The 21917-nt window shown below is 52.4% G+C and overlaps 1 protein-coding gene across 1 annotated transcript in view; it reads right to left on the reverse strand.

The window, feature by feature from the left end:
- The window catches only part of NUP160 (nucleoporin 160), a 31049-nt gene that overhangs the window by 1805 nt on the left and 7327 nt on the right, over positions 1 to 21917 (reverse strand). Inside the window, exons 8-33 of the mRNA XM_068397684.1 lie at positions 21413 to 21510; positions 20559 to 20643; positions 19849 to 19917; positions 19243 to 19326; positions 18679 to 18849; positions 18432 to 18531; positions 16884 to 17049; positions 16166 to 16281; positions 15902 to 16062; positions 14780 to 14913; positions 14405 to 14475; positions 12722 to 12881; positions 11982 to 12051; positions 8540 to 8638; positions 8116 to 8235; positions 7146 to 7241; positions 6944 to 7038; positions 5857 to 5953; positions 5471 to 5576; positions 5211 to 5371; positions 4547 to 4607; positions 3650 to 3760; positions 2121 to 2244; positions 1214 to 1315; positions 412 to 553; positions 75 to 200 (exon numbers count right to left, since the gene is read on the reverse strand). Of these exons, the coding sequence (XP_068253785.1) occupies positions 75 to 200; positions 412 to 553; positions 1214 to 1315; positions 2121 to 2244; positions 3650 to 3760; positions 4547 to 4607; positions 5211 to 5371; positions 5471 to 5576; positions 5857 to 5953; positions 6944 to 7038; positions 7146 to 7241; positions 8116 to 8235; positions 8540 to 8638; positions 11982 to 12051; positions 12722 to 12881; positions 14405 to 14475; positions 14780 to 14913; positions 15902 to 16062; positions 16166 to 16281; positions 16884 to 17049; positions 18432 to 18531; positions 18679 to 18849; positions 19243 to 19326; positions 19849 to 19917; positions 20559 to 20643; positions 21413 to 21510 (2925 nt within the window). The remainder of the gene's footprint in view (positions 1 to 74; positions 201 to 411; positions 554 to 1213; positions 1316 to 2120; positions 2245 to 3649; positions 3761 to 4546; positions 4608 to 5210; positions 5372 to 5470; positions 5577 to 5856; positions 5954 to 6943; positions 7039 to 7145; positions 7242 to 8115; positions 8236 to 8539; positions 8639 to 11981; positions 12052 to 12721; positions 12882 to 14404; positions 14476 to 14779; positions 14914 to 15901; positions 16063 to 16165; positions 16282 to 16883; positions 17050 to 18431; positions 18532 to 18678; positions 18850 to 19242; positions 19327 to 19848; positions 19918 to 20558; positions 20644 to 21412; positions 21511 to 21917) is intronic.

Raw genomic sequence — 21917 nt, forward strand, 5'->3', positions numbered from 1 at the left:
TCGTGGTCACAACACCCAAACCCCAAGCGGGTTCTGCCCCAAGGAAGGGTCCCCGCCACATCCCATGAGCTCACCTCGATTCCAAAATACTGGTGCCCTTTGCCCAGCACAGCATCTACGTACTCCAGCACCAACTCCACAGCCTCCTCCAGCAGATCATAATTCAGATAGAGACGCAGCAGCTCGGCAGCATCCACTTTCTGCAAGCAAAGAGGGACCATCAGCCAGGGAACTCCCCCAGGAGCCACCACGATGGCGAGAGGAACCTGTTCTGAGTCTCAGCAACAGGCACAAAGCATCCAGCACAGGTTCCTGGAGCTGGGAAGGGGAAGGTGTCGAAGTGAAGGTGATCCCACAGCTCTGGGACAGGCAGCAGCACGCACTGAGCCGTGACCCTCGCCCCGTTCTCACCTTGTAGCTGTTAATGAGCCAGTTGGGCAGAGGGATCCCGTGTGCCAAGAGCTTGTTGATGACACAGCGATGGTACAGGCTGTTCTGGGACGGGTAACGCTCCAAATAGGCCGACAGCAGCCTCCAGGCTTCATCCGTGGCGCTGCAAAGCGGTATTTCCCCTCAGAACCTGTGCCAGCAGCCCCCGCCGCTGTCTGCGAGGCCATGGCGTGCTCCGGGGGACCTGTCCCGCTGCCCGGGTTCAACGTGTGCCCAGCAAAGCGGGATGTGCTGGTGACTGGAAGCACAGCTCTCCTGCTGTCCCAGCCCCACAGGTCTGCTGTAAAGCCCCAGGGCTTTATGAACCTGTGACCCTCTGGATTCCTGCAAGGTTTTTGCCTCCAGAAATGTCCCTGGAGAAGAGGAGGCTCAGAGGTGACCTTAGTGCAGTCTACAACTACCTGAAGGGAGGGTGTAGTGAAGTGGGAGTTGGCCTCTTCTCCCGGGCAACTAGCGATAGGACAAGAGGACACAGCCTCAAGCTTCGCCAGGGGAGGGTCAGGTTGGACATGAGGAAGCATTTCTTCTCAGCGAGGGTCATTAGCCATTGGAAGGGGCTGCCCAGGGAGGTGGGGGAGTCCCCGTCTCTGGAGGGGTTTAAGAAAAGCCTGGACATGGCACTTAGTGCCCTGGTCTAGTTGCCATGGTGGTGTCAGGGCAATGGTTGGACTCGATGAGCCCAGAGGGCTCTTCCAACCTCATTGATTCTGTGATTCTGTCCCACTCTCACAATGAGCGTCTCTGTTCTTGGACAAGGACCTACCTGGACTCCTTCGTGGTAACCAGTGCGGAGAGCTGGTTTGCTGCGAGCCAGTCCCAGGCCTCTGCCTGCGCCGCCTCCCCTCCCAGCTGCAGCTTGATGCACCTGGAAGACAGAGGGGTGCAAAGGTGGGTGCCTTCAGGAGCCAGCCCTTTCAGCCTGCTCGCCACAGCCGCCAGCCCCAAAGCCACCCCTCAAGGACTATTCCCAGCAATGGCTACGAATTAGCTGGCTTGGCAGGAAAAGGTGGCCATTAGGGTGATTTCTAAGCTGCTCTAATTGCCAGAGAGGAATTAATAACTTTGGTGTTAGAAAGCTTTAGGGCCCGAGCTTGGGCAAGAGATGCTCTCTGTGCATCCAGCCACAGGTCGCAGCAGAGCTCCTGAACAACTCTACAGGCACAACACGTCTCTGGAAGCGTGGAGATGCGAAGGGGAAGAGGAATCCTGGGGTTGGAGATGTGGCACGAGAGCAAAGGGCTAGCACAGAGATCAGAGAGAAGAGCAGCGCTCTGCCAGCCGCTGTTTGAGAGCTGCTCAACAGCTTGAACAAATCTTTTGAAAGCAGGAGTGTGCCACGAGCCAGCTCACCAGAAAGGTCTCCAGATGATGGTTGGGGTCACCTGCGACTGTCAGATGCCACCTCTCTGCCCTGAGACCAGGGAGAAATCTCTCCTCCTCCACTACCTGCTCAGCAAGGCTCCCTTATTTGTCCTTTTCAGGTGTGAAGAGCAAGTTCCACCTCAAAACCATTGAGGCAGCGGCTGCTGAGGCTGCACGTGGTGTCAGCAGACAGGGTGAGCAGACAGGTCAGGGCAGCGCTGGCTTCTGACCCCGGGGAGCTGCAAGCTGCACCCTGCCAAGCACCACACATCACCCGAGGCGGGGAGGAGAAGCTCCTCGCTACGTACTTGAACGTGAGTCCCTCGAAGACGGGTGTCAAGGGCAGCTTGAATGTTTGGCACAGGGTGATGGCGGTGTCGAAGAGGCCGGCCCGGACCAGGAGAGCAACCGTTTCCTCGGGCGTAGAGTTGCCTGCAGGGAAGGGGGACCAGGTAAGCATCTCCCCCAGTCACACCCCAGTGCTTACTGGGGCCTAACCTCACGCAATTCAGTGGCAGAGTTACAGCAGCACCGTGCTAACGGCCCCAACTAAAACACCCTGCAGCAGGGCTTCTCATCGCATGGCTTGAGGCTTTCTTGGCCTCAGGAGCATCTCGTGAGCCCAGGAGCCGTCCCTGGAGGGACTGCACAAAGCAGCAGTGACCCACGGAGCTGTCCCTCACCAGGCACCAGCTGGAGAGGGACACTGGCAGCAACACATGGCCTGTAGCCAAATGCTGCCGCTATTTAGGCGAGCAGGGAGGGGACAGCCTTGCCACTGGCACAGCAGGCCTGTACCAAGCAAACAAGGCAGCAGCTCAGCTCTGCCAGCACAGGCAGGAGGGGCAGCAGCAGAAGGGGAGATGACACTGTGGCACTCAGCTCCCTGCGCCTCCAGTTTGCCCTCAAAGCAGCTGTTCAATCCTTTTCCTGCAATCCCTTACTGGGAAGTCATCTCCTCCTGACACTTGAAGGGGAAAAATGTCTACACGTTGCATAACTCGTATCAGAAAGTGGCAGAACACACTTAAAGGGTCAGGGTGGGCCAATTGCATCTTTCTACACCCCAGCAAGGAACAATTTTGATAAGCCAACAGCATGTCATGAAGCAGGATTACCCAGGACAATAATTTAAACAAGTGGTTTTTTTTCTAGGGCTTTCTAATTTTTTATCTGGGGGCAATTTCCAGCAAGCCAAAAAGATGCCTTTTTGTCTCAACTCACGACCTCAACCCCAGCCCCACGCAGACCATTACTAAAGGTCAGCAAAGCCAAAAATAACTACGGAAAACTTAAAATTGTTTCTCCTGATCTGCCTCTCCAAAGCTGCTGAAACTTGGTGGCAACATTCCAGTACCTGAAGGGGCTACAGGAAAGCTGGAGAGGGGCTTTTTACAAGGGCATGGAGTGACAGGACGAGGGGGAACAGTTTTAAACTGAAAGAGGGGAGATTGAGATGAGATATTAGGAAGAAATTCTTTGCTGTGAGGGTGGTGAGACCCTGGCCCAGGTTGCCCAGAGAAGCTGTGGATGAACACCTCCAGGGAGGGGGCAAGGCCAGGCCGGATGGGGCTTGGAGCAACCTGGTCTGGTGGAAGGTGTCCCTGCCCGTGGCAGGGGGTTGGAACTGGATGGGCTTTAAGGTCCCTCCCAACCCAAACCAGTCTGTGATTCTATGATTTCATGCTAGGGAGGCAAACTGAACGGCTCCTGCCAGCTCCCGGGTTTGTCTCTGGGTCAGAACAAAATTGCTCCTCACCCGAGCTGCAACTGAAAGTGCTGTAACCAGCAAAAACCTCAGGGGAAGCGAGAGGCGGCTGCGCCACGTCCCTCTTACCTGCCACAGCCGCTGCCGACAGGTCGTGCTGCACCAGAGTCAGCCGGATCCGGGCCAACACACACTCCCTCTCCAAATCCTCCAGCTCCAGCACCTCGATTTGGCGAGTTGCTGTCAGAGATGGACACGAAGGGCTCTCAGCATTTTAAAATGGGCTACTTGGGTATCGTGCAGAACGCCTACAGCCCTCTGCTGCCCTAAGAGGAGCTGTACCACAGAAAGCACCAAAGCAGAGGTCAGGTTTTGCTGCCTCTTCCTTGCTACATCGAGCTGTGCCCATCTCCTTGAAACAAACCTCCCATGCCTCCTCTATGAGATGTTGTCTAACGTTTGGTAACAGCTGCTGCTGCTCTGACTGCCAGGAGTATGCTACCAAAGAGCTCGTTCAGAAAGAATTGTTTTAAAAATACCTGACCTTCAATTCTTCTGCTGTAATGCTGAGGATTACGAGTCCAACCAGCCCCACCATCCTGTGCTTTGGCAGACACAGGCAGAGTGGAGTCCTTACCAGCACAGACTCACTGTGTCAGCAGGGTTTCCAAGAGTACAAACAATGAAAGTCTTAAACCACTAGAATTGCCTCACAAAGGTTTGTTTTTCTCTTTTTAAATTACAAGTTATTTCCACTGAAAGCAAAAGCGCTGACAAGACATCAAACTGCAGAGGAGTGTGCACAGAAGCTCCTCGGGGAACAGCTGTTACGTGGCAGCACATTGCAACTGGGAGACAACATTGGGAGAGTTAACTACCTTACAGTCCCCCAAATTATTGATCTGAGAGAGGTGAGAGCTGCCCTGAGCCATCTCCCAGCTCACACGGGAGCAGCAGAGCTCCGAGGGCAGGGGAGAGGCTGTGGAAACACAAGAGATGCAGGGAATACCTGGCCTGGGCACTTACTTGGGACAGCCGTGCACTCCCCATCGTGGTTTCTCTTCGGGGATGCTCCAGGGCGTTCGTACTTGCAGGAAAAAGCAGAAAGAGGGTTTATGCCCATCGGGTTTCCAAAGGACAAACTGCCTTGATATGACACAGCCCCAACACCAGCTCTGTTTCAAGCCTCCACTTCAATCAGCAAAGCCACACAACCCCTTGGCAGCTCAGGTTACCTTTATCTCTGGCTATCAGAAATGTGGCACAGCATTAGCTGATGAGGCTACAATCACCACCTCCCCACAAACAGATTTGAAACACAAACCATGTCCCAGTAATTCTCCTTTTGACCGCTATTTCGGCCGATCAGACTCCCCAAAAAGATTTGTTCTTTGACAAAAGGGGATATATTCCCATCTACACACACCAGCCCCCTCCCAAAAGTTGTCCTGCTTCCACCCTGCTCCAAAAAGGGGCAAGGACACAAGAGTCTGATGTCTCCATTGAGTGGGGCAAGACAGTGCTGCACAGGTTGGCCAAGAAGATGCAAGCAGCAGATTAAGGCGGCCAACGCCTCTGTTCGTCGCATCAGAAAGGATTTTGGAAGCTCCTTCCCTAAATTCCAGCTCTAAGTGTCCCCACAGTCAACAGCTCAGGTCAGAGGCTTCCCAGCAAGCTCAGAGTTTCCTACCACAGCTCCAGACGCTGGCTGCACTATCCAGGCGTACTCGGGGCGGACCAACCGTAAGCAGTTAATAGCAGCCAGGAAACAGTTGCCCTGTTTCTGGAGCCCCCGGAGCGTCCGCACCTCCCTGCCCAGGCGCATGCCGTACTCAAACATCACCGTCCCAGCTGAGGAGAGAAGGGGAGACATCAGCCAGGACGCAGGGGTAGGGGAAAGGAGCATCCCAGGCAGGCAGGCTGGTACAAGGTGCCCACCCCGAGCCTCACCCTTGCGGTAGTTGTGGCGGTAGATGTGGAAAGCGTACAGCAGCTCGTAGTAGTTGTGGCTCATCAGGTCCACGGCTCGAGCGTGAGACTCGATGATCCCCACGACCTGCAGCACACAGAGGTTCAAATAGGTCAACAGTTCCTTTAAGAGGGCCGTTGTGCTCCTCTTCCTCCTCCCAGCACTGCCCCATCACCTCGTTGTGGAGGTTCACGATCACCTCGTTGTGGAGGTTCACGATCACCTCATTGTGGAGGTTCACGATCACCTCATTGTGGAGGTTCACGATCACCTCATTGTGGAGGTTCACGATCACCTCGTTGTGGAGGTTCACGATCACCTCGTTATGGAGGTTCACAATCACCTCGTTGTGGAGGTTCACAATTACCTCGTTGTGGAGGTTCACGTAGGGGAACTCCACCAGGTCCTGGAGCTGGGAGCGCTCACAGAGAACCACCACTAGCTGGCGCAGACAGTCCAGCTGCCTGCGGAGAGAGAAGCACAACCGGTGAACAAACCCCTCTCCAGGGTGCAGGCATTAAGGTTTTTTTCCAGTTTAGAACCAAGAGGCCCCTTCAGACTTCTCCTGCGCTGGAAACAGAGATCCTGGACAGCAGAGATCCTCTGCAAAGCTCTCCCCGGAGGGCAGTCTCCCTCCCTCAGCTCTATTTGGTAAGAATTTCTTCAGCCTCAATTAAAATGCATTCCTACTTCTCCTCTGAATGTCTGTTCCAGACATTCCTGCTCATCACATCCTCCTCTGCTCAGGTGAAGCTTCCTCTACCCAGTTCACTTCACCCAAGCTGAAAATTCAACTCCAAGTCTTTTCTTTATTAAATATATTATTTAATATACTGGACTCACAGAATCAATGAGGTTGGAAGAGCCCTCTGGGCTCATCAAGTCCAACCATTGCCCTGACACCACCATGGCAACTAGACCAGGGCACTAAGTGCCATGGCCAGGCTTTTCTTAAACCCCTCCAGAGATGGTGACTCCACCACCTCCCTGGGCAGCCCCTTCCAATGGCTAATGACCCTTGCTGAGAAGAAATGCTTCCTAATGTCCAACCTGACCCTCCCCTGGCCAAGCTTGAGGCTGTGTCCTCTTGTCCTAGCGCTGGTTGCCTGGGAGAAGAGGCTGACTCCCACCCCACTACAACCTCCCTTCAGGTAGTTGTAGACTGCAAAAGCTTTTCAACATGCAAAGCTGCACGCCAGCCTTTAGCCATTCTTTTGGCTCTTCCCTGAACCAGCTTTTTCCCCCCATCCCAGCTTCCTCCTTTGAGACAGCACCAATCCCAGTTGTTCTCACAAAAATGAAGCTTGCCTTTTTAAACACCCCTTTACACGTGCTAAACAGCACCTCTTCACACAGCAGCCACGTCCTACCCCAAAGCGTCGTATCTTCCTTTCAGTTTGATGGAAAAATTGGTCTGAGGCAAGCGAGCATAAAGGCATAAAGCTGTCACCTACCTGCTTGGGTCTGGGTTTTGTGTTAAGGCTACGTATGCTTCACTGTTGTGTCCCAAATCCAAGTGATGTTTGAAGATGCAAGTCCTCAAAGTAGCCTAAAAACACCCAAGAGCACAAACCAGCATGTTTTGAGCTACACAACTAAAAAGAAATTCCCACGTAAGCTCCTGAAGAAATATCTTGATGCAGAAGGGACCTGTACCTGGCTTCTCCAGTCATCTGCTGATTCCATGATAGCCAGGGTGGCCAGCTGGATGACCAGCTCGGGTAAACCAACCACGTCCAACAAGCGCAGAACCTGGAGAAGACAATACCCTGGCTGCAGCAGTACTCAAGAACAGGTCAGGTTGCTGGGGTTGTTGTTTTTTTGTTTCTTTTTTAAGAGCTACTCCTGCCCTTACTAACCATAAAAGCAGTCAAAAGATTTTGCCAATGTTTCTAAGTGATTTGACTCAAAAAGGAAAGACTTTGGTAAGTCACAGAGATCTGAATCAAATCCCAGCACAACAGGTCCAGGCTACGGCTTTTCTGGAGGATTTATCTCCACATATGTGAGTTTTCTGACACATTTTAGCACTGATGGTTGCAGTAAACCCCTGTGGCAGAGAGGTAAACGATGCTGTTCCCAAGCATGCACACAGCTGTATTAGAGAGAGAAGTTCCCTCTCCAAGGGCACCTGACAATCCTTGTGTTTTCTGGATTTTAAAATCAGGGAATCCCTTACAAGGAGCTGAGCTCCGAGCTTGCAGCCTGTCTGAACTGTGGTATTATGCAAGAAGATCCTATCTCGATTTAAAGACATTAATTTTCCTTTGCCTCAAAGCTTAATAACCTTGCCCTTAAGCAGCATCTTACATCTAGCCTGGGCATGTCTGGCTGCTGCCTCCAGCAGCTGGATCTCACCCTGCCTTTTTCTGCTGCCTGACAAAGCCCTCTGCTATTAGGAAACTAATAGGTGGAAAGTACCTAGCTTTCATGCTGTAGTCACCTCCTCATCACCCCCCAAAGAAAGCAAACAGACTACACTGAGGGTTCACCTCCAAAAAGTATGTTTTTCTGAGTCTCAGATGTCTCCAAGCAGGAATTCTCCCTCCAAGCAGTGTCTGTGTGGAACAACTCAGTGCCAATTTGTTTGCTCAGGACCGTGTACGCGGGGCCGGCTCAGCCGTACCTTGTTGTAGTACTGCAGGCGTGGAGTGGAGACCATCTCACCCTCCTCTGGCTGGACCAGCCTGTCCAAGAACTCTTCTCTTCCCACCTCTGATGCAGCTTGGCAGAAGCAGTCCAAAGCCTAGAAGCAGACCAGAAAGCAGCTTGTGTGTGCCCCTGGGGGCACTGACCTAGCCTGCTGTACCGCTGAGAGGACAGTGCTGCCCGTTCCAGCTCCAGTGCATGAGATCTGCTGGCCCCAAACTTCCCCAGGAGCAGATCACACCATCCCACTCCAATCCCAAAGAAGGCAGAGCTCGAGATGGACGTTTCCTGACCTGCACAGCAGAAACAAGGCTGGCCCTACCTGTGCGCTTCCACCCTCCCAAGGAAAAAGGTCCCAGACCCAAGAAGGAGGCAGCACCAGGAGGAGAAAAAGGCCTTACCTTGTGCCCCTCACCCATGACAAGGTAGCACCGGCCCATCATGAAGCAGCAGGAGCCCATGTTCACGTGGCACCATGGCTGCAGCAGGCGAATGTATTCCTACAGGAGAGGAGGAACGGGAGTTGCGATTCAGGTCGGCACTCGCTCGTGACCTGCGGGCACCCAGGACCAGAGGAAGGTTTAGGTCTGTAACACCAAGGCGCTATTTTGGTGGCCCCTTTAGCTGCAGCGCTCACACGAATCCCACTCTTCCACCTCGGGGGCTGGTTTCCCCAGCCCCAAAGTCCCCTTGGTTCATAGATGGGGAGACATCCCTCACGTGCTCCCAGGAAACAACCTGCTTTGAACAGCTCCGGTGTCTCTACAAAGCACTTCAGAAATAGCACCCAACATCCCCAAAAATCACACACAGAATCACAGAATCAATGAGGTTGGAAGAGCCCTCTGGGCTCATCGAGGCCAACCATTGCCCTGACACCACCATGGCAACTAGACCAGGGCACTAAGTGCCATGGCCAGGCTTTTCTTAAACCCCTCCAGAGATGGTGACTCCACCACCTCCCTGGGCAGCCCCTTCCAATGGCTAATGACCCTTTCTGTAAAGAAATTCTTCCTGATGTCCAACCTGAACCTCCCCTGGCCAAGCTTGAGGCTGTGTCCTCTTGTCCTATCACCTAGACACGAGGCTCTCTACAACCACTGCTGGAAACTGGAGAGGAAACACCACCCTGGCGCGCACAGAGCCCGAACGGGAGCGCGCATGTGTGAAGGCAGCGGGAGAGCAGCGAAGCAGGCGTTGGAAGAGCAGTATCTGTGCAGCAGGGCAGGAGAGGGAGAGCAGCCAAGGAAGACCACAGGTTACAGCAGCGAACTGACAGGCATGGGGTGGAGCGCTGACAGCAGCAAGGACACGCTGCAATAAAGCCACAACCCGGACGCTGGCCAGGGCGATCCGACTCAGCCTGGCCCTGTGCCTGCTCTGTCAGGGTAATGGAAAGGCTGCAAAGTGTCATCACCTATCGAGAAGCAGTTAGGAGGCACGATGAAAACTCAAAGCTGGCATCCCTTGTGGGGGGAGAGTGGCTTATGCTCTTCATACTGGGAAAAGCAGAGATGTCCCACTAGCAGGGCTCTGGGACTCAGCAGAAAAGGAGGAGGAGAAGCCAGGACCAGGAGGTAAAGTGAAGGTTTCACCAGCTGACCTGAATCTTCACCTGTGTGTAAAGCACCAGCACATACACCTCGCCTACCCCAGCCACGGGTCCGCTGAAAGCCATGTGGCAACGCATCCTCTGAGCCTGGATTAGCCAGCTACAACAGCTAAATCCCCCCCCCCCAGGCTTGCTCAACAGCTTGTCATACAGAATAAGCAACAAGGAGAGGTTTGGCCCTTGTCCCAGGCCAGTGCTTTGGTCACTAGACCTTCTCCGTGCTCGCCTGTTACTTGCAGGGTGCTTCCTGCGTCTCCACCTCTATTTGGGTCACCGTGCTCACGCTCACAGCAAAGCTGGTGTTAGCTCCCCGAGGTCAACGCACTTAATCCAAGTTTACGTGACCGACTGGGATCAGCAAGCGTAACAGAAGGTAGCGGGGAGGAGGAAGAGCCCGCTCCTGCAGAGAGAAAAGTCTCTCGTACCTCCTCAAGGCGGGACGCAAGCGAGGCGAAAGCAATGCGAGGAAATTCAAAGCGTGCTCACGCCACGAGAGTGCACACATGCCAGGAGGCACAACGACGCTGCCCAAACCGTCCTGGCATTTCCTGGCTCAAAAGCTCTGCAGATTTGACATTCTTCTCAGCAAAAGAAAGCAATTCAGCCCCCAGGTGTAAGGGGCTGGGAGAATAAAAGGTTCTGCTAAGCACAGGAAAAAACATCTCAGGAATAGCAGCCTGCCTAGCCCTGCGTGCCTCAAGGACTGCCGTCAGTCAGGTGGGGAATGAAACTGTCACGTGGCTCTGCAGAGAAGAAATCGTGCAGTCCAGAAGTAGAGCACAAGCAGCTACAAGTACCAAGCCCCTCGCTCGAGATGGGAAGAGACAGTGAAGAAACAGTGGTCTGAAATGCAGCACTCCACGGAGACACCTGAAAGAGCAGCTCACTCACCCTCCTACGAGGATGTTGGTAGGGGATGGAAAGATGATGGATGTTTCTTACGCTGTTTTTGATTAGTAATGATATTTAATGAATAGATGAGCCCTCCTGAAACAGTGCTTCTGAACTCCAGCCCCGTGGGCAATCTGTTTGCAACAGCACCACAGGAAAGGCTGTGGGCGCATCAGCAGCTAGGGCTCACTGTGATATTTAAACAAGCTCCGCAAAGATGGTTCTTGTGCACAGGATCACGCTGTCAGTACCAGCCCTGGGAGACTGATCTCCTCCACAACAAGGGTATATAATAATCCTGAGCACTTATTGCCTGGATTTTTGTGAAAACAGATAAAAGAGGAAATGCATGACTACCGTCTTGAATTATTCCCCTACAAACTCTCCGGGGCGTTTTCTAGGTATGAGACATTTAGCAAAAATCCCTTCTGTTAGCAGAGGTTAAGGTGGACGCTACAGGGAACGAGAGGAATGCAGGAGGAAGATGGAAGATATCATAGAATGGTTTGGGTTGGAAGGGACCTTAAAGACCATCTAGTTCCAACCCCCTGTCACGGGCAGGGACACCTTCCACCAGATCACGTTGCTCCAAGCTCCATCCAGCCTGGCCTTGAACACTGCCAGGAAGGGGGCAGCCACAGCTGCTCTGGGCAACCTGGGCCAGGGTCTCACCACACTCACAGCAAAGAATTTCTTCCCAATATCTCATCTCAGCCTCCCCTCCTTCAGTTTAAAACCGTTCCCCCTCGTCCTGTCACTCCACGCCCTTGTAAAAAGCCCCTCTCCAGCTTTCCTGTAGCCCCTTCAGGTGCTGGAAGGTGCTAGAAGGTCTCCCTGGAGCCTTCTCTTCTCCAGGCTGAACAGCCCCAGCTCTCTCAGCCTGTCTCCAGAGCAGAGGGGCTCCAGCCCTCTGAGCATCTCCGTGGCCTCCTCTGGACTCGCTCCAACAGCTCCATGTCCTTCTGCTGGGGGCCCAGAGCTGGACGCAGTACTCCACGTACTTGTATATTTGCTACCTCACATTTGTTCACTGCACTGACACTGTGATAGTTATAGGAGAGATTTATAACAATTCTCCACAACAATCGTGCCTTTCAGTGTATTTCATCCGCAGGACAAACCTCCAGCCCATCATCTCCTGAAGGGAGACATGGGAGAAGGGCGCTTGGGAAGATTAGCTCATGTCTGAGCTCAGAGAGCAGCAACTAGGGGAAAGCAGAACAACCTCCAGCACCTGGGAAGGTGATGTTTTGGGTAGAATCCCCCAGTTCCCTCAGCCGTTCCTCACTCCTGCCCTTCCCCTTCCAGCTCCTGTGAGAGAGCTGGTGTGAAGCACTCACCTGCAACTGGGTGTACTGGCAGCTCCCCATGAGGCACTCGGGGAAGAGGAAGCCGGGATTGCTGGGCCATCTGAGGGGAGGTTAAGGAACAGAGGGCAATCCAGTCTGGAGAGCTTGGAGAGCTGGTGTGGAAGTCAGCACGCCTCTCGCACTCAGTTTGGGGGGGGAAAAGGAGAGAAGATTAAGCTGCTCTTTATACAAGTCATTATTCTGTAATATTTATCCATCCCAGAACAAAACCATTAGTCCATCTAATCCACGACTGCCCAGATCTTGTCGCCCTTCCAAATCTCCCGGCATCGCGCCTCGCCAAGTCAAGTTGCTAGAGCTCAGGGGCTTAAAGTCAAAACCTCAAATCTTTTGTTGTGCACCTAAACGGGGTGGATTCTGTGAAATCTTAAAATACCCACAAATCCCATTAAATACTAACAAGGCACTTGTCCAGGAGACTTGTCTTTGAAATTTGGGGGTGGAAAACACTGATTTTGGAACTGCAGGGGGCTCGGTGGTGGTGATGGCCAACTTCCAGCCCCCGAGCACCGCGCAGCCCCCCACCCTAACCCTGCTGCTAGCCCCAACCCTCCTCCCCCAGACCCACCGCCGCTCCCAGCCTCAGGACCAGGACACCACAATCTCACACCACTCACACAGGGGCTCTGGCACTGCCACACCGTACAGAAACTCCCCCTGGTCACAGACCAAGAGCCAGCACCTCGCAGCGGGTTTACAGCCAAGGATACAGGAGCGGCAGAAAGTCAGCCACCACTGCGGTCATGAGATGGGGCCAGTTCAAACTTGTTTCAGCCAAAGAGGTGTTTGGTTGTAAGAAGAGTCGAGATATGATGTGCTTTCTGGCCACTTCCTGAAAGAACAGCTCCACGATGGTTTGAGGGCCGGATACTAAAAATACAAGTTAAAGAGACGCTGAGAAGAGGGCCCGCAGCAGCCATCCCAGGCCTTCTCCACCGTGCTGTGCTCACCAGCCCAACCACCACAGATGAACTCAGAGCAAAACAACAAGCACGTTCACTACTCCAGCTTGTTGGTTTTGGATTTCTCTCGCCGTCTGGTTAAGTCAGAGGGAGTAGCAGGAGATCAAAGAGCCACACACCGCAATGTTTATTAACCGCAGCTCAATTAGAACATGAAAAGAAAAAGAAAGGGCTGTGCTCTCTCTCCAGTTCACTATTCACAACCCAGCTGCAGCTTTCCAGCAGGACCGAGTGTTTTGCAGGGCTGAGGGAGTGCTGATTTGGCTATCTGGCTCTGTCCAAATGCGCCCCCCTCCTCATTCCAGGACCCTGAGCAGTCCAATCTCCCATCAGCTAACTGTTCTCAACGCCTCTCCCCACGCCGCCACCTCCTTTCTATCTTCCCTACATTTCACATATTTTTCCTGAAGCACAGCAGCCAAACAGGACTTTCCTCATGAGCAGGCCAAGAAATAAACCCACGACACCGGCACACACAAAGGATGTTTTCAATTTCACTTTCACGCGCTGGCATTTACATCAACACAACTGCCCCCCTCTCATTCAGGGAGAGCTCAGACTCTGGAGATCACAGCCTGCTTCCAAAGAGCACAGACACCCCAGGCTCGTCAGCAAGCGGAGGAAACTCTTCCCCAGCTCACAGCCCTTCACATGTGGCACTGCTGCCTGTTTGTCACTGATTTTTTCAGCTCCCTCCGAAGCATCTCAGCCTCGAAGCGCCACGCAGACTAGTTACAGCAGGCTCTTACCTGTGTGTTTTCTCTCCTGCCCTGCTCACCACCTCCCTCTGTAACCACTTCAAGGTACACATCCTCTTAATTAAGTTGCCTTATATTCTCCCCCATTAGGATTTCTCCCCCAAGACAGTAACCCAGAGCGTACGTCTTTGCAGCAAGACTTTTACAACGGGAACAAATCACCAGCTGCAATTTCCCCCTTGAGGTCCTGGCTGTGAGCAACACTCATGTCTCAATTGCAAAGTGTTGGAAGCATAAGCCTGGTTTGGGGAAGTATTTCTACATTCTTTTGCTACCCCGAGCTGCTGCTCCTGCTCGCTGGGGGATGAAGGCAACGAGCAGGACAGACCTGGCCTGAGCCCCTGCAGCCACTGTACAGGAGCAAGTGGTGAGCTTGGCTGAGACTGTCGGAGCCAGAATTAATGATGGTTGGTCAAGCGAGGCTTTTCCATCCTCCTCAGGCTGAGAGTAAGATCCACGTCTCTGGTCTGGGTCCACTGCTACAAGGTGCTTTGTTGTTGTTGTTTTTTGGTGGACAGTGTGGCAAACACCTCCACGTAAAGCGGGGTCATTCACCACGCACTCCATTAGCTCCCTGCATGAAGCACCTCCCTCGGGTGGCAGAGATGCAGACACAGAGTGCAAGAGGTATAAACAGCGGAAACCAAGAGCTAATAAGCTGTGGACATCTTACCTAGCTTATGGGGTGTTAGAGCAGTGGTGTCTGCTAACTCCAACACGGAGAGATGCTGCAGGTTAGATTCCCTAGAGAAGAAAATGCCATCAGTGAAGAGATAACAGAACGCCTCCCGCTTTAATTGTGCTCATTGATCAACTCAAATGACTCCTGCTGCTGAAAAAGGCAACAGCGAGACCTCACATGGCAGAATTAGCACAAGGCAAAGAGCTCAAAACATGGAAGATAAAAAAAAAACCCTCCTCCCCAGCACAACCTAGAATGAAACTCCCCCAGCAACCACCAGCTTTTCACACCAGGAAGGGCATTTCAGGTGGATTTAACAGGAACCTACAATCATTCAAAGTCAGAACGAGCACAGCAGAGACTTACAGCGTGTCCACAGGGACGTCCGACGCCAGGCACTGGCTTGCCCACCTGATCAAGTAGTAGGAGAGCAGCAGGGGAGAGGTGCGGTGCAGCAGGTCCTGCTGAGACTGGAACAGCTGTCCCCCTCCCAGAACCATCTGCAAGCAAACCACAGAGGCTGGCTCACCGAGAGGCCGAGCCCAGAGCAATGGCAGGACAAGGGCAATCAGGGAGGTTTGTATCGGGCTCAGCTCGTCCCTCCTGCTAATGCCAAGGTGGTCAATAGCCCAGCAGCGAACCCAACCCACCCAGGGGACCAGCAGGACACGGGAGGAAAAGCAATCCACGCTTGTGAAGGACACAAGCACGCCAAGGTGGCAAAGCAGCAGTTGCTCATCAAGCAAGCAGCAGGTCACATGCCTCGTGGTCTGTAAGGGCCTGGATCCAGAAGGGCACCTTGCAACGTGCTTTAAGTGCTACCAGGGCAACCTTATCCAGGAAGAAGGGGATTTCTTTTCAACCAAGACACTACTGCAGTGACATTTCTAAGTAAATAATATTGGTTTAAACAACACTCCCCTTGTCTGGGGACTTGTTCCGCATCCCTGCGTCCACCCAAACCGTCAGCACCACCTCTCGTGCGGCCACACAGCCAGCAGGATGGACCCAGCCCACCCCACACCCACAAACACAGCTGTTTGCACTGGCTGGAGCAGCCTCGGAGAAGCTGGAACCGCGGCCTCTGGGTAAACACTGCTGCTGTGACGCAGAGGTGCCAGGGCTGCAGTCGTGGGCGTGCTGGGCTGTGCAGGGGCGTGGGAGGGATGGGGAATAGATGGGAGAACTGTACGTGCTCAGGCCGTGCTGTTTCAGACAGGAGGCTGGAAACGATGCCCTCCTCCCTCAAAGAGAGTTTTGCTTCCTGGATGCTCAGTGTGGAAAGAGGGAGTTAGGGTGTGAGCGCAGCGCGCTGCTGCTTTGCTTAGGCTGACAAAAGCAGCTGGAAGAGAGAACAGGGCTTGCCCAAGCCTGGGGCTAGTTCAAACAGCCTCCAGTGTTTTGTGGGAAGAGACAGAGCTCAGAGTCTGGCACCAGCAGATCCAAGAGTTCAAAGAGCGTAGCAGTAGCTCCGAGGGCTGTACTCACAGGATCTCCAAGCCTCAGCAACAGCTGCTGGAGGATCAACAGGTCCCGACAGATGAGGAAACGGATCGTGGCAATCTTACACACCCCGGAGCAAACCACGTTGACAGCGGTACCACTGCCATAGAGCTGGGTGAGGTTCAGGCGCATATTTAGATGATGAGCTGAAAGATAAAATCACCTCGATAAGGGGAGGAACTAGACTGACAAGAACCCTTGCCACGCCGCCGCTTGCCCAGCCCCAACGCCCTGCTGCAGAGCTTTCACCTCTCTCCATGTCAGCATCTGTCTCGTAGTCCATCTCTCGGATGAGCGCTCCGATGGCATGGATGGGGTTTCTGATCTCCTGCAGTTTGCTGTGTATATCCTCCATCACATTTTCCCTGCAAAGGGAAAAATAGAAGAAGAATAATCAGCAACAGGAGATTTAAACTCAAGAGGGCTCCCTCTCCTCCCTCGCAGATCCTCCCTGGAAAGGAGCGTATCTGATCAGCCTGGACATTCTTGATGGGTATCCTCTTCTGGCTTGGAGTTTTATTACAGCGCCTGCAGGGACCAGTCTTATTTATTCCGCTCCCCCAGGCTACCAGGAAATACCAGGATAGCTGGCATTCCACGGGGGGATGATTTCAGGAGGTTAGCACAGTAACCACACGGCTTGACCAAGGCTCTGACCTCTCCTTCACATCTGCAGGCACTTGCTTTCCACACTACAATGATCACCTAAGAGGAACTTGTTCCTCTTCTGCTCTCTGTCTCACCTGAGAATCCCCAAAATGGTTTTTCAGGAGGGTTGAAGGGAGTTCTGGATGAAAGACCCTGCTAACACCACAAATACCCCTATTCCCCACCTCTGAGGGGACCTGGAAAAGGCTCCTGTACATCCCCAAAGCGCTTTGATGCCGATCAAGGACAGCTCCAGGCAACCCCTGCTCAGCCAACCGTGCCTCCCTGCAGGGGAGCTGCTGCAAAACCATCTCCTTACGTGTCATTAGCTATCAAGTCCTCCAGGATCTGCTCTGCAGCCTTTTCTGGAGGCTGGAGGCGGGAGCAAGCCATTTCCATGATGAATGCCATTTCCATGGAAATTGATTCTCCGATCAGTCGAAGGCACTGGACAAGACAGACAACATCACGAGACATCTCCAAATCTGCAATGAAAGAATCTAACTGTATATTCACACGAGATTTCAAAGGGAAGGTGGGAGGACCATTCAAAAACCAGTTAGTTCAGCCCCTATCAGCAAACTATGAGCAGATGGTTGGTCTCAGTCCCACATGTCAAACTGACCCTTCCCTGCTAACTACTTAGGAGTTGTCAAGGGAAAGATTTGGGCTTTATTATTTGGAAAGTAAAAAAAAAAAATACTGATGCAACAATAAAACAATGAAATTCCCTCCAAGGGATTTTCTCCAGCCACAGGTTGAAAGGAAGCAATTAGTGCAGCGTAAGAGCAAAAAAAGCCCAGAGCAAACTGCTCAGCTTAGCTCTGCCAAGCAGAACACACTCTCCCTACAGCAGCACCACCTCTCACAGCTGAAGGACTTTCACATTCTTAGAAGTGATCTGAAAATTCAGTACTGAGGGTTTAACCCCCTGCTTTGCGATGCAATCCTTTATGTCTGTGTTTTTAAAATTAAGTCACATGTTTTGAGAAGTCTGAAACAGACAGGGCAGGAACTGCTCGCCTCCCAAACCCAGCCCAGGCCTCCAGCTTTCCTTCCCTCAGAGCCCAAAATAGCTCAACCAAATGGATGACGATGATTCTTTACAAAAATATATATAAAAAAAAAATCATTCGAGCATGAAAGTGGAGCTTAGGTAACATTTTCCATTGCCTTTTTCTTGTGAAACGTCATTCCACGGCCAGCAGAGCCTAGAGGGCACTGTGGTGACAATATTAACGACAACTTTTGAGCACACTGGCATTTACTTCCTGGAGACAAGAAATGGCACAGCCCCTCTCCACAGCTTACACAAAAACATTTATACACCATTTCACTAAAAATGACATTTGCAGAAATGGGCAGTGGAGCCCAGGGTGCCAGGAGGACCACAACGTTCCTTCTTGTGTGTGATCTTTGAAGGGAGTTGTTTATGCCATCAGCAAGACAGAGAGTTTGGGAAATTTTATGAAACAACTGCTTGTACCGAGTCAGAGTAGGTCTTGTGGCTCTTGGTGGGGATGGCAAAGCTGAGCAAACACCCAGCTGAGGTAACACGAAGCAGGTGCCTGCCACTGAGCAACACACAGCCTGAAATCTAGGTTTCTTCCTTCTTAAGTTATCTGAAATGAGGCAGATTTGCAGCCTTGACATCATTTTCTAATTGCTGGTGCAAGCACGATGGCAGGTTTCACAAAATAAAACTCCCTACAAATGCCAAAATAAGAAAACTATCTTCATACAGAGAATTATGGAGTTGGGAGCACTTCAAGAGGCCTCTGTGGAAACTCCCCCATCCCACTGCCTAGGGCTTCGCTGATATATTTCAGCCTCCAACAATGAAAGAGCTCCATGTCTCCTCACTTACCATCAAAGATGGCAGCGTCGTCCTCAGTCAGGAGGTGCTCGTTAGAGAGGAGATAGAGATGGTCCACCAAGGAGCAGGGCACAAGGAAAGACAGGGAGCCCTAGAAAAGGTGAGGAGAAAGGTCTTCTCTGAGCTCCCCAAATCCACACCTCAGTCAGAAGAACTCGTCCCCAGAGAGGAGTGCTTCAGTTGGCCACAGCGGCCAAAGAGCCACCTCACCTTCTTCAGCCAAAGAGCTCAGTCTCACCTTCTTCAGCAGGCACACCATGCTGGTGTAGGGGTTCAAGTGCAGAGCTAGAGGCCGTGAGAGAGCTTCTTGGTACTGAAGGCAGCAGGCATAGAACTTGGACCAGAACTCCACCTGCAGCTGCCAAAACTCCTCCGGCGAGCACTCGTACTCCGTCACACTGCCCTGGAACTGGCGGGACCAAAACAAGGCTTCAGATGAATACACAGGATAAAATGAGGGAAATTCAGACCCAAAAGGACAGCCAGCTGATCTTTCAGCTAGGCCCCCTAAGCAGGTTATCTTCTGGGGTCCAGCTCTGCGTGGTGGTGGCCAGCACCCACGTGCAAGGAGCTGTGAATGCTGGTCACATGTGGCATGCTGCCCAAAGCACACCCCATGCACCCAGGGAGCAGAGAGAGCAGAACACCAAGAAAGGACTCCAAAAAGAAGAGGGAATGGAGAAGTCAGGCAGGAAGGAGGAAGATTTGTACTTGGGTCACTTTGCACCTCATTTAACTTCACCGAACCATCATCATACTGCATACAACAGAGGTAAGAAAACATGGGGAAAAAATATCTCACCTCGCTTTCCACAGCTAAGGTAACCTCTTTTTTTAACTCATCCCACGTCAGATCCACGTGTCTCTCAGTTCCTTGAGAAAAGATCTGAAAAGCAGCAGAGTAAACTTATACTTTAAAGTAAAAAATCCTAGAGGAGCCAGAACTAAGCAGACATATTCTGAGAAACACACTACAGTGGGCTGAGTGCCTCCGTTCACCCCCCTAAAGCAGCAGGCAATGAAAAGCAACCTGCTGTCCTAAGGGAAAACATCTTCTGGAAACAGAATCACAGAATCAATGAGGTTGGAAGAGCCCTCTGGGCTCATCGAGTCCAACCATTGCCCTGACACCACCATGGCAACTAGACCAGGGCACTAAGTGCCATGGCCAGTCTTGCCTTAAACCCCTCCAGAGATGGTGACTCCACCACCTCCCTGGGCAGCCCCTTCCAATGGCTAATGACCCTTGCTGAGGTCACTAACTTGCTTCAGTGACTACTGACAGGTCGACAAACTATCAAATGCAAATTGATGCCTACCAAGAGCTCCAAGGAACCCTGTGGCCTCACATCTAACGGCCAGGAAGGAGAAGGTGGACAGAGAGCACACCAAATGCCCTCTCACTAACCTGTAAAGCCTTCTGGATAGCTGCGTTTGTGAACCGGCCAGGCATGAAGAGATACTCCAGGTAGGTTTCCTGCAGAGAAAGAGATTCCAATTTAAGGAAACACACGTGTCAGGAGGAGAGCATTTAAGACACTGCTTCTGGTCTTTCCTCCCATTCTCAAACTCACTCCCTGTATCTGTATTTCTTTCCAAGTTCAGTTCACACCCACATCCTGCTCCAACCTCTCCCCTTCCAACCCCGTGATAGAACACTGCTCCCCACACACTCCAGATCTTGTTTATTCACTCGTCTTGTCTCAAGGTTGTCTCTTGACTGACTTGGAATTCTCCTCATCCCTTAACTTCACAGAATCACAGAATCAACCAGGTTGGAAGAGCCCTCTGGGATCATCGAGTCCAACCCTTGCCCTGACACCACCATGGCAACTAGACCAGGGCACTAAGTGCCATGGCCAGGCTTTTCTTAAACCCCTCCAGAGATGGTGACTCCCCCACCTCCCTGGGCAGCCCATTCCAACGTCTAAACTTCTGGTTTTATAACCATACTTAGCGCTTTAATGCTGTGGTAACGGAGGCTAAAGCTCGTCCCCTTTAATTTGGAGTGATCTTAAGACTGTATCAATATAATTTGTACACTTGAACTCTCTTAACATTCTCCTCCTGGGCAGAAAAACTTCATTGCTCCTTGTTGGTATTTTACAGTCGGCTCACCCTGGGGTCCTGATCGTGTCGAACCGTCACTTCCTCCTCAGGCAGCGGCTGCACAAAGACCTGGTTCCACTGCCCCGCCACGTTTCTGGAAGAAAACCAAACCCAGCCTCAGCTTTGCACTGCAGTGCTCCAACAGCGTGCCCGGGAGCAGCTACCTGAACCAAACCTGCCACTTCCACCAGCGACCACAGACTTCACAGCAACCGCGGCCCTTTGGGTGTGGTAACAGGAGCTTTGACAAGTGACAAGTGACAGGAGAGCTTAACAGCAGCATCCCCAGCCCTGGGCTAACAGAGCAGCTTGGATTCCTTCATTTATAACATTCTCCCCATCACATGTGCTCACCAAGTGACCTTCTCAGATTCTTCTGCCTAAACTTGCACACTCACAGCATTTTTTCACCCACTATTTAACTCCCTGGTGTGGTCAGGCACCAACTCTGCCCTCTCAGCTTTAGATGATCCTTTCACATCAAGACAGGGATGATTCTTTCACATCAAGACAGGGATGATTCTTTCACATCACTGGTCTCCTCAAAACATGATCTTTCTTGGAAGAGACAAGCTAGTTATGATTTGAAGGAGCTGTGGGTGAAGTACAGCCCTCCCTCCAACACACTCACAGCAGACTCCACTCCCAGCCACCCTGCCGCCCGGCTTTTTACATTTTTCACATTCCTGCAGCTGAGTTGTAGCTTTATTATAAAGCAGAACCAAAAAAAAATATTAAAAATCCACGTAATCTGCACTGCAGGAAGACACAGTGGTGCATGTGACACCAGCAGCATCCAGGAGCTGCTCCTGTTGTTACCCCCTCAAGGCTACCAACGCCAGCGACCCAGCGCAGAAACTCACTGCTCAAAGTTGATGTATTTCACAACGGTTTGGTTCTCTTCGTTGTGCCACAGCGCCCAGATCTCAGCCGAGGTTAAGGCAAAGTCAACGAGAGTCTCCTAGGAGAGAGAGCACATATTTACCTTCTTATATATTCAAGTACAGAGGAGAGATGTTCCCTCATCGGGGCGATCCCAAGCACAGGCTGGGTGGAGAATGGATTGAGCGCAGCCCTGAGGAGAAGGACTTGGGGGTGATGGGTGATGAGAAGCTCACCATGAGCCAGCAACGTGCGCTGGCAGCCCAGAAAGCCAACGGTGTCCTGGGCTGCATCCCCAGCAGCGTGGCCAGCAGGGCGAGGGAGGGGATTCTGCCCCTTTACTCTGCTCTAGTGAGACCCCCCTGCAGTGCTGCGTCCAGCTCTGGGGCCCCCAACATAAGGACATGGAGCTGTTGGAGTGAGTCCAGAGGAGGCCACGGAGATGCTCAGAGGGCTGGAGCCCCTCTGCTATGGAGACAGGCTGAG

This window comes from Nyctibius grandis, chromosome 4, assembly GCF_013368605.1.
Source record: "Nyctibius grandis isolate bNycGra1 chromosome 4, bNycGra1.pri, whole genome shotgun sequence".
Lineage (NCBI taxonomy): Eukaryota > Metazoa > Chordata > Aves > Nyctibiiformes > Nyctibiidae > Nyctibius > Nyctibius grandis.